The following is a 12,449-nucleotide window of genomic DNA, read 5'->3' as shown; positions in this document are numbered from 1 at the left end:
CTTCAGAATGAAAACTTCTGCCTGGAATATGCCACTTTAGGAAAAATTTAACTTCTTTGTGCACTCTAAGATGTATTATTGAAGCATTACCCTCTTACACTTAAATTGATTCCATATATAGATAAGATAATGAATTTTCAAAGGCATTTTACCTTTCAGCAATGTACAGATAATAGTCGTTACCAGTGGCTTAATGATAATTGTGGTCTGGACCATTCAGATTCTCTTGTCATCTTTTATATATTTTCTTTTTATTTGTTTGCCTTTCGATCCTGTAGGTATTACCATGGTTTACATTCTTCTCTTAGAGCTGCCAGTTTTTTTTTTTTTTTAATAAAAATCTCATCCCATCTTATTTCCATTTCCCCTTCTCTTGGTTTACGCCCTGAGACACTGAGGGAAAGGAAAATTCTTAGCCAGATTCTTAGGCCTTAGCTTAAGGCAGAGCTCCATGAACACCCACGAAGCAAAGACCACTGTTCGGAAAGGAATGGAGACAGCCATTCTTTTGCGTCATTATTGCTTCCTGTAGGAACTTAGAAGTGAGAAGCAGCAGTCAGGCTGGAGAACATAAATTGTCATAGTGTCAAGGAGGATCCTTGGATACAGCTATTTGTGGTCAGTGTAAGGAACGTGTGCATGATACGAATGATGACATTTTATCAGCAAATAAATAAAGGAGAAGCCAAATTCAGGAAGAGATGGAAAGAGCATGATTCCTCATTGAAAATGATCATGTTTGTCACTAGCTTGTTTCCATAATCACCTCAAACATTATTGCTTTCTGTGGATTTTGAGTAATGGTTTTCTATTCAAATTGGATGAAGGAATGGGAAGTGTGTTGGCTAATGCATATGTCTTCCCCAGATGAGACTGTTTTTTCTTAAAGGTAACAATCCTCCTCACAAGCTCTTTTTATAAGTGTTATGAAAGGAAAGCTAAAAAATCATTGGTTTGAGGATTGGATTATGATGCTAGAATTCAACATCTAAGTGTTTTTATGCAATCTTTGTATCCCCACTTGCAACTAACTTTATCTTGGCAATTAGTAATCTTCTTTTGCATTATTTTAAAAGCAAGGGCCTATTGGTATGACAGTTAGTAGGACATACTGTATTACAGAAGAACCTGATTTGGATGCTAGAGCAACCAGCTCACCTTTGGTACATGATTTGAAAGCATTTTCTGAGAAAGGAAAACTTCCACTTTGAAAAGTTGTCATTTTGAAACATGTCTGCAGTATCTTAATTTTATCTGTAAAGAAAGAGCCCAAACGATGCTGATGCTATTCTGTCTTGTCCTGAATCCTTTTCCAGGCTGCTTTTCAGTGTGTTTGTGACCAACTGAATTTTGTAGTTACATGTTCTCCAGGGGTTGTGTGTGTTGACTTACTTACGGCATTTTCTCATGTCAGGAAACAATGTGATGAGAACCATTCATGGGGTGGGAGAGATGATGACCCAGATGGTACTCAGTAGAGGTTCCATCTTCCCCATGAGCGTGCCAGATGTGCCACCCAGCATCCACCCGAGCAAGCAAGGCAGCCCCGCCGAGCATGAGGATGTGACTGTGATGGACACCAAGCTGAAGATCATTGAGATTTTGCAGGTGTGTTGCCTAACAGAAGCTAGGTGACAAAGATGTGATTTTGCTTATTGGTTTAACTTCTTACCCTTTTTGTTCCAAATCACTGTGTAAATATTCTGAAATGCAATCGATATAATTTTATTTTTTTACAGTGAATGACAAACCTGGTAAGAAATATCACAGACACTATTTAACATATGATTCACATTTGTCCCTTCCCATTAAATATACTAATGATAATATCTAACAATTGTGGGGTGCTTTGAAGTTGATAAACTGCTTTCATGTGTATTAAAAAAAAATTAGTATTGACCCTGATTGAACTTTACCTTCATTTGAGAAGGATTTCAGAGCAAGCAAAGTTATTGGTTCATTTCCAGCTCTTTTCCTATTTGTAATTGAATTGAACATATGATTCTGTATATCCAGATTTATTGTTTTAGCAAGAAACACAAATAAAATTTTATTTCTTATTAACAAAAATTGTTAATCATTGGTTTTGGTATTTTATATGTGACAATCTCTCTCTGTTTTTGTTTCTGAAGGACAAGGAATAACTAGAAAAAATTAACCTAGTGTAATGCCTAATTTTAAGAATTTAAAGGAGGTAAATTATTATTCCATGCCCATTGGTTTAGTGAATAGACTTCCCATTACTATAGCTATGAATTCTTAGCAGTTTTTAAGTTTGAAAATTACTTTTATGATACCTTAATTATAGCATTTATTCCAGATTTGGAGAATGGAGTTTGATGTTTCCAAGTACCTATTGGGAATCTGGGTACAGTTTACTGTGTCTTTCATCATAATTTAATATAGACTGAGCTACCAGAAGTGGGTTAGTAGTCCTGGAAGGGTCTGTACGTTGTCCATTTAAAGTAATTAGATTTATAATCATAAAAGGTTTCACAGTTCCTCTAGGAATTCCAAAGGCTGAATCCTGACAAATATTGACAGGCCTCCCAATGCTGTGTTCATGACCCTGAAAAATCGTTTAAAGTTTTCCTGTTCTTAAACTGAGAAAGGTAGCGATCACCTGACCCATGGACCTACTGAGCCCCAGCTTACCGTCACCCGACTCATGGGACAAACTCTAAAATATGTGACCTCATTTTAGCCCACATTTACAGAAAAGAAGCATTAGAAAAACAATCTCCAGCAGCTAAAAAATGATGAGATGGAGCTTCTACGGCTCGGCAGTCTGGGGCTGATTCATTTCTGCAGCGTCTCCTTGATCCGCTGTTCACACTGATTTTCTGTCCCTGTGTCTGGGCTGGCTTCACCATGCCAGTATGCCTGAATAGTGTTTCTGAATGTTTCTTTCTTGGAATGGCTCTTCGAGAATTTCTATGTAGCCCCACTCCTTGGTGCTACAAGGACTTCAAGGTCCTGTGCCTTGTGCCACCTCCTCTCTTCCCCTGGGTCTTCTTCTTCTTCTTTTTTTTTTTTTGTCCCCCATCACTTTGTAGATCTCTCTCTGTCCCTCTCTTTTCATTTCTCTCTCATTCTCTCTCTTTCTCTTCCTGGCCCTCTCTTAACTCTCTTTCTCTGCCTTTGTTTTTATCCTTCACTTTCCTCCTTTCTTTCTACTTTCCACTTGTTTTTCCTGATTAGGCATATTAGAGAATGAAAGTTTTAATTTTGATTATGTTTATGGAATACAATGCTGCATGTAAACATCATCAACTGAAAGTTGGTGTTTCATTTGTTTATGATTTATCATTTACTTTTTAAAATAGGATTTTAAACACCCTTCCCTGTGAAGCACCTGCAGTCCAGCTCTGCCCCCTGCCTCCTGCTCATGGCTACCAAATCCCATACCCTTTCTCAGTCCTCTTTTCCCATGGGTTATCTCCTACTCTGCAAATCCCTTTGCTACCAAGAATCAGTTCAACCAATATGTGTTGCAGCCCTCACCACATGTTACTAGGAGTCTCTGGTGTTTGCTTTCCCCTCTAGACCGTAAGTTCTTCAAAGGCACGATTGAGATCCTTGGCACCTTTTCATGTCCTTGGTGCCTTCCTCAATACCTTGTTTAACACATGTCTGGTGAATTAACCAGCTGAGTACAGCTGACATGGAGGAAGTTTCCGTAAAAAGCATAAAAGTCTAGCCAAGGTGGGGTGGTGGGGGGAGAGAGAGAGAGAGGGAGAGAGAGAGAGAGAGAGAGCGCAACTGAGACAGACAGAGGACAGAGAAAGGGAGGGAGGGAGGATAGGAGGGAGATTGATTCAGGTTATGACTGGGGAACCAGTGAAAGCTGCATTAAAAAAGAATTTAAACTGGACCTTGGAGAAATTTTTTTTTTTTTTTTGAGACAGGATCTTCCTGTGTCACCCAGGCAGGAATGCAGTGGCACAGTCTTGGCTCACTGTAGCCTTGACCTCATGGGTTCAAATGTTCTTCCACCTCAGCATCCATGGTAGCTGGGATTACAGGTGTGCACCACCATGCCTGGTTAATTTGTTGTATTTTTGTAGAGATGGAGCTTCGCCACGTTGCCCAGTCTGGTCTTGAACTCCTGGGGTCAAGCGATCCCCCATCTTAGCCTCCCAAAGAGCTGGGATTACAGGCATGAGCCACTGCACCCTGACAGAGGATATCTTAAAATGTAATTATTATGAAGTGGAGGAGAATATTCAAAGTAAAGTGGACACTGTGAACACCTGTGTGGAGCCAAGAGTGGAAGTGCAGGCACTCCAGTGCTGTTAGAATGGGAGAGAGGATGAGAGAAGGGGTGTAGGAGGAGAGAGGGATGGGACACAGGTGGTATAGATAGAGATAAAGTTAAATGATACCTTGAAATGCCAATCTTCCTAAAACTTGGGTGACCACAAAAATGTGACACTTTTGAGAATGTAGGGGCACCATTAATAATTATGCTGAAACAAAAGGTTAAATAGGGCCTATCTCAGGCAGACAGGGACAGATGGTACCTATGTAAAAACCCCTCCTTTGATCTGCAGCACATCCCAGCTTTTTCTTCTTTGATTTCTGTTGTATTTAGACCACATGATTTAGCTCTCAATAGTTTCCTAATTATGCTAACAGTGCTATATTTTTTTCCCCAACTCGACTATTGGTTTTTTGAGGGCAGTAGGCTTCACCTGTTTGCATTCCCTGTGGTACCTAGCACAATCTGGAGCCTTGCTAGATACTTAGTTTCTGTCCATGCATCCATGAATGAGAACAATGACAGCAACCCAAACCCAAGAAAATGCAAATACCAGTGAGGAAAATGCATGGTGTATAGATGCTGGTACTTCAACTATCCTTTTAGAACCTGGCTTTAGGACTGATCATAGTATAGTCACAGTCATACTATTGTAGCTGAATTCTTGCCCTACTATGTAAGAATGAGGGTCACACCTCCAACAGTCTCCTCCCAGAGACAATGGCACTCTGCAAAGTGTTCAGTGAAATGACATCATCATTACCTCTTCATCCAGACCCCCACGGTGCCTCTAGCTGGAATATTCAGAGAGCAATCATAGGGAGTCAAATGTTCTTTCCAAAAATGGCTTTGGGATTTTACTGACATTAGCTAGTGGAAATGAGTTCCCTTACTTAGTCTGAAGGCTGACAAGCATGTGGCAACTGGTGTTAAAATCTTCTAACTAGTTCCTTCGAAAGGTTGATACTTCCACTGGTATTGATGTGTCGTGAATTGCATTTTTAAATACTACGCTAATGAAAGAAATTTATGTTGTTCTTAATCTTTCTTATAGTTTATCCTGAGTGTCAGACTAGATTATAGGATCTCATATATGCTGTCGATATATAAGAAGGAGTTTGGAGAGGACAATGACAATGCGGAGACATCTGCCAATGGATCTCCAGATACTTTACTACCGTCAGGTATCTCTTTATGACAATATTTACTCTTTGTATTTTGTTCTTCTGAGAACTTGAAAGTACCTATCGTATTTTAAAACGTGATTATATTTTTTGTGCTTTTATTTATTTTTTTATTATAATTCAAGTTCTGGGATGCACGTGCAGAACGTGCAGGTTCATTACATAGGTATAGACGTGTCATGTTGGTTTGCTGCATCCATCAACCCGTCATGTACATTTGGTATTTCTCCTAATGCTATCCCTCCCCTTGCCCCCCACCCCCTGACAGGCCCTGGTGTGTGATGTTCCCCTCCTTGTGTCCATGTGTTCTCATTGTTCAACTCCCACTTACGAACGAGAACATGTAGTGTTTGGTTTTCTGTTCCTCTGTTAGTTTGCTGAGAATGATGGTTTCCAGCTTTATCATATTTTACGAGACAAAATGTAGATATAATCTCCACTAATGACATCAAAGAACTGAGACAGATTATGAAATAACTCTCTTAGAATGGTGTGGAGGGTGTTTGCTGTTGTTTGTCGCTAACTCCTATGAACACCTTTTCCTTTGTAATCTTCAGGACTCTATAAGATAGATGCACTGTTCATTGTGTCATTTTACAGAGGAGAAAACCAAGGTCAGAAAGGTTAAGTTACTTGCCAGAGGTCCTGAAGGTAGTGGCACAAGGATTCTCTCTGAGGTCTCTCCAGCTCCAGAGTCCAAATCTTTCCAGCATCATGATGTTTTAGTGAAAATCCAAGAGAAGTTTTTCTGCCTGGATCAAAGAGCAGTGTGAAATGTAGTTATCAGAAGGATAGGGGTTTTGAAGTGAAGCCGTTGCCTGATTCAAGAATAAAGACATGGCATTCCCCAAAGATCTGAATGTGGTTGTTGGTATCATTTTGTGTGTGTGGATTTTTTTTTAAAATTTACTTTGTATGGTTATAAACTGGAACTATATTTCAATTTTCATATTTAAAAGTGTAAAATGCAGCTAATTTATCTCTGAGCATTGGAGCATAACAACAAAAGAGCACAAATATTATTGTAAAAATTTTATGACTATTGAAAGGACTTCAGAAAACCTAAGAAATATTAAATAACCATTTTTTTTGGACAGATCAGGCCAAGTCATTGTAGGCTGAAAAGTATGTCTTATTGAAGATTTAGCCAGCTAATGGAATTCTTTTCCTGAGAATAGAGTTTGTACACAGATGTGAAACTCCCAACACTTTGGGAGGCTGAGGGGGGTGGATTGGTTGAGCCCAGGAGTTTGAGACCAGACTGGGCAACATGGCGAAACCCCATCTCTACAAAAAAATACAAAAAAATTAGCTAGTACTGGAGGCACATGTCTTTGGTCTCAGCTACTCAGGAGGCTGAGGCAGGAGGATTGCTTGAGCCTGGAAGGTCAAGGCTGCTGTGAGTTGAAGTTGTGCCACTGTACCCCAGCCTGGGCAACAGAGCGAGACCCTGTTTCAATAACAGACAAACAAACAATGAAAAACCCCATGTTATCTTAGGAAGGATATCTTCAAAATGTTAGTGGTGTGGGACAGTAAGGAATCATGATTGGTTCACATAGAAAAAAAAAAAAAATGCCCTTTCCCACAAGAAAAGGGATAGAATTTTAGTAATAAGTAAGCTTAGGTAAAAGATGATGGTGTTTGGAAATAACCATACAATAACAAAGCTCATTGTATGTATATTTTGATTCTTTAAAGAATTATCCTCCCATATTATCACTCATTTAAATTATATGTAAGTATGTGCATATATGTGTATATATGATCTATATATACACACACTTCTCTAGATAAGAGGCACCTTTGTAACTGATGCTTTCTGATCTTTTAAACATATTTTTGATTACAGCAATACATTAGTTTAAAACATAGTTTACATTAAAAAATTACATTGATGTCTTAGTGGAACTATATTGTGATTTTTTTCAAACTGTTAATTGACTTAAATTTTTTTAATCTTTAATTTTTGTGGGTACATAGTTGATGTATATATTTGTGGGGTATATGGAGTATTTTGATACAGGTATACAATGTGTAATCATATCAGGATAAATGAGGTATCCATCACCTCAAGCATTTATCTTTTGTGTTACAAATAATCTAATTATAGTCTTTTAGTTATTAAAAATGTACAACAAATTATTATTGACTATAGTCACTCTGTATACTAGATCTTATTCATTCTATCATACTATATTTTTATAACCGTTAACCATCCCCACTCTGCCCACCCCAGTACCTTTCCAGCCTCTGGTAACTATTGTTCTACTCTCTATCTCCATGAGTTCAGTTGTTTTAATTTTTAGCTCCCACAAATGAGTGAGAACATGAGAAGTTTGTCTTTTTGTGCCTGGCTAATTACATTTAACAAAATGACCTCTAGTTCCATCCATGTTGTTGCAGATGACAGGATCTCATTCTTTTTTTTTTTTTTAATGGCTGAATAGCACTTCATTGTGTCTGTCTACCACACTTCTTTATCCATTTGTCTGTTGATGGACACTTAGGTTGATTCCAAATCTTAGCTATTGTAAATAGCGCCTCAGTAAACATGGGAATGCAGATATCTCTTTGATATACAAATTTCCTTTCTTTTGCATATACACCTAGCAGTGGAATTACTGGATCAATTTTTAGTTTTTTTGAGAAACCGCCAAACTGTTCTCAATAGCAGTTGTACTTATTTACCTTCCCACCAACAGTGTACGAGGGGAACCGTTCCCTTGTCTCCAAATTCTCACCAGCATTTATTATTGCCTGTTTTTTGGATAAAAGCCATTTTAACTGGGGTGAGATGATATCTTATTGTAGTTTTGATTTGTATTTCTCTGATGATCAGTGATGTTGAGCACCTTTTCATAAACCTGTTTGCCATTTGTGTGTTTTCTTTTGAGAAATGTCTATTCAGATCTTTTGCCCGTTTTAAAATCAGATTATTAGTGTTAATTGACTTTTGGGAGAATAAAGAAATTAAGACAAAAATATTTTCACATCAATTGGTATTAATATGACTATTATGACTCCTAATTAAAATAGGATAAAGAAGAGATTTTACCATTTATTTTTGCAGCTATTGTTCCTGATATAGATGAAATTGCAGCTCAGGCAGAAACTATGTTTGCGGGAAGGTATAGTAACATTTATATATCTTTATCTTACTTGTGAATAAGATTTTACTTAGAATTCTGTTGATACTTTGATATCGCTCACTGTATATCTATTTATTTTTAGACCCTCTATTGTTGCTAACATAATTTCTACCAGAAATGAAGCTGCTAATTTACTCTAGAGGAGAAAGCATAGCTTTTCTTTAGGTCAGGTAAAAAATAAAAAAAAGGACAAGAGAGATGAGATCAGTGTATTGAACTTTCCTCTGAATTCTTTGCTTTTCTTTCCTCAAATAATGACAGCCCAAGAATGCCCTTTAACTCCCCTGGTATAAATATCACCGCATCTTGTAAAACATTGCTTCCCTGAATCTTAGATATTTGAGGCAAGAAAGTAACTTCTTTAATGTTATTATCATTAACTTTATATGTGAGAAATAAAGCTATTTTCTGCCAGTTGGAAATACCCGTAATTAAATAAAACAAGACACCTTTGACATGACTAGCCTCCTTTGCCATCAGGAATCCTGCCGTTTATTGTTTTAATATTGTTTCTTTCTTCTTCAGAAATGAAATTAATAGTGATCAAAAGAAAATTAAAACATTTAAGCTACAAATTATTAAGCTTCTGGTGCTCATTTTATTACAGACCTGACATGAGAACCTAAAAACAATCTGTACAGTAGTCTCTCCTTATCTGCTAGGGATACATTCCAAGACCCCCAGTGGATGCCTGAAACCACAGCTAGTACCAAACCCTGTATACACTGTGTTTTTGCCTATATATACAGACTTATGATAAAATTTAATATATAAATTAGGCATACTAAGAGATTAACAATATAACTAATAATAAAATAATTATAACAATACGCCAGCATCACCACTCTTGCACTTTGGGACCATTATTAAGTAAAATAAGGGTTACTTGAACAAGCTCTGTGACCCTGAGACAGTCACCTGATGACTGAGACAGCTACTAAGGACTAATGAGGGGGGAACACGTACAGCGTGGAGATGCTGGCGAAGGGGTGATTCATGTCCCAAACAGGACAGGCAGGATGGCACAAAATTTAGAACTCGTGAATTATTTATTTCTGAAGTTTTTCATTTCATATTTTAGGACCGTGGTTGACCATGGGCAACTGAAACCACCGAAAGTACCCACAGATAGAGTTGGGGAGGGTAGTGGGGGCGACTACACTAAGCATCTTGTTGCAGTTTGTGTTGTTGTCATTGGAAAGACAAACAGGAATTAAGAATTAGGAGCACCAAAAAAGGATTTTTATCTCTAGTGAACATTTAGTTTAGTTTTGTTGTTGTGTTTTCCTGTTGAAGAATTTCATTATTCCCTAGGAGAATGAACCAGTATATGATTTCACCTTGAAATAGACGGACCTTTTGTTTCAGTGGAACCTCACCCAGAGTCCTCCTACGCCACACCCGTGGCTGCTCTGGTGATGGTTCACGCACATGCGTGCTGGCCTTCCCCATTCCTCCCCACCTGTCATGTAGGGGGTCTGTAGGGCCCCTGGGGAAATCAGTCACTGGTGTACATCCAGCCTAGCACAGCTCCTCCCATAAATGCTTTTGGATTGACGCAGATGCCCATTTTTTGTCTATGCTGAGGTGACCAACTCATCGCAGTTTGCCTAGGAACCCGTGAGTCTTGGATAAACCAGGAGGTTCGATCACCCCTGCTTTCATGGACAGACACAAGCTTTTCTTTGTGATTGTTTCCTCATCAGTTACATGAGGAAAACAAAATCTTTTCCTGTTCACTTCCTAATTTGGAAAAACAAATGATATACTTCTGAGAATATGTATACAATTCTAATACTGAAGTGTAGATGTTATATAAATATGAGTCACTTTAGAAATATTTTTGGTTCTATAGAAAGGAAAAAAACCCAGTTCAACTTGATGATGAAGGAGGCAGGACATTTTTACGGGTCCTCATTCATCTGATCATGCACGACTACCCGCCTTTGCTGTCTGGAGCCCTGCAGCTATTGTTTAAGCACTTCAGCCAGAGGGCAGAGGTTTTACAGGCATTTAAGCAGGTAAGGTTGAAGGGCCCTCAATGCATTCAAGGTAAAAGCTCTGAAAGTGTTAACATCCAATCTGACTTCATGGCTGCAGAAGTAATGACACTGTGTGGCTTTTCCTGGAGACACTTTCTATTTTTAAACAGAGACATGGCCTTGTCTATGCCAGGACGTGATCTATTTAGAAGGCATTCCCCACAAGTGATTTTTTAGTTAATGTCTTTAAAACAAATGAAAGGCACCAAGATTTGGGAAGGCACTGGGAGATAATAACATGTTAGGAATTTTGTTACCACTGCTATTATTTTATCTTTAAATTTTACTGATGAATTTGGGTAGGAGCACCAGTAGCCCTGAAATAATTATTTTGTGATTGAAAACTGCATAAATCCAAAAGAAAGGAACTGGTATGGATCTAAGCTTTTTCTCTGTGGTCTTTGAAGAAGACATGAATCTTGAGATTATTAATTAGTAATACTTAAGTGCTTACATATGTTTCACTATTTATTTAACATAATAGGGTATTGATCATTTAGGCAGTTTTACAGGAATATGTTAAAAGAATATGAAATAAAAGAGTAGTTCTATATTAAATACATAAATGTATATGTCCTATAATACATGTAAATTATAAGAAAATAAAAACTTGTATGATGAGGTTTAGATTGTGTCTATTGATATTTTCCCCACTTATTTTGTTTCTGCCTCTTTTCAAACAGAGTCTCAGAAAAATTAACTTCAGCAGTGAAAATAAAGTTAGGGTATCTTTTAATATTAAATCACTTTGAAAAGTTTTGCTAGGGCTCACTTAAAAAATTCTAATATGTGAAAATACTGGTTAAAAGTTCACACTTACTTCCAGGTAGGTTTTCATAGTCAATATACATCTAAAATATTCATAAATGTTCTAGAAATAGTGAACTTCAACTAAGAGATTGAAATTATTCTGTTTTAGGTGCAATTACTGGTGTCTAATCAAGATGTAGATAACTACAAGCAAATCAAGGCAGATCTAGACCAGCTTCGACTGACAGTGGAGAAGTCTGAGCTATGGGTTGAGAAGAGCAGCAACTATGAGAACGGAGAAATAGGGGAAAGTCAAGTGAAAGGCGGTGAAGAGCCAATTGAGGTTCGTTTCAAGATCTATTTTGAAATACTCTAAATAATATCTTTTAAGTCAGATATGTGACCACATGCTCTACAATCAAAATTGTTCATAAAGAAAAATTCTGTTTTGAGCAATAGAGCACAAAATTTTCATTTGCCAGGTTGTCAGTTAACTCCATAAACTGGCACTTTGCTTAGCTCTTGTCAATTTCTACCACTTCTTACCTCATCTATCTAGTGTTTCACTCTGTCATTTCCACTGTAAATTCTATAATCCAGCAATCAGGAAAACAGGAAGGAGCGGAAGGAGAAAAAAGGAGTGGACTCTGAGACCTGTGGGGAGAGGTGAATTTTTGTGAACCCTTTCGCTGTGGCCATTTTTTTGCCAACCAGTAATTAATTTCTATCATTATGCATATCCTTATATAATATATAAAAATATCTAAATAGAAGACCAATGCTTTACTGCCTGTATGAAAATACCAAAAATCTAAAGGGTGACTGTCATCTTCTGTTGTATTGGCTTTTTTAGTGTGTTAATTAGTTGCTGTTTTCACATTTCACTAAGTACATAAGATCGCTTAAAAAATGTTAAATACTGCTTTAGTAGTCATGCTTAGATAAAGCAGACTAGTACCAATATCATAATTGTTAATACAAAAGTTTTGTAAATGCCTGTCTGGTGGGTTTTTTTTAATTTTTTATTTATTTATTTATTTATTTATTTATTTATTTATTT

At 37.4% G+C, this 12,449-nt stretch overlaps 1 protein-coding gene across 1 annotated transcript in view; it reads left to right on the top strand.

The window, feature by feature from the left end:
* The window catches only part of ITPR2 (inositol 1,4,5-trisphosphate receptor type 2), a 516,873-nt gene that overhangs the window by 199,785 nt on the left and 304,639 nt on the right, over positions 1–12,449 (top strand). The window contains 5 exon segments of the mRNA XM_017864487.1: positions 1,415–1,608; positions 5,316–5,445; positions 8,519–8,576; positions 10,453–10,618; positions 11,559–11,732. Coding sequence (XP_017719976.1) covers positions 1,415–1,608; positions 5,316–5,445; positions 8,519–8,576; positions 10,453–10,618; positions 11,559–11,732 — 722 coding nt within the window.

The sequence above is a fragment of the Rhinopithecus bieti genome, unplaced genomic scaffold (assembly GCF_001698545.2).
Source record: "Rhinopithecus bieti isolate Rb0 unplaced genomic scaffold, ASM169854v2 scaffold_72161, whole genome shotgun sequence".
In the NCBI taxonomy this organism is placed as follows: domain Eukaryota; kingdom Metazoa; phylum Chordata; class Mammalia; order Primates; family Cercopithecidae; genus Rhinopithecus; species Rhinopithecus bieti.
The sequence above is the reverse complement of the archived record's forward strand: the minus strand, read 5'-3'. Positions and strand labels throughout refer to the sequence as shown.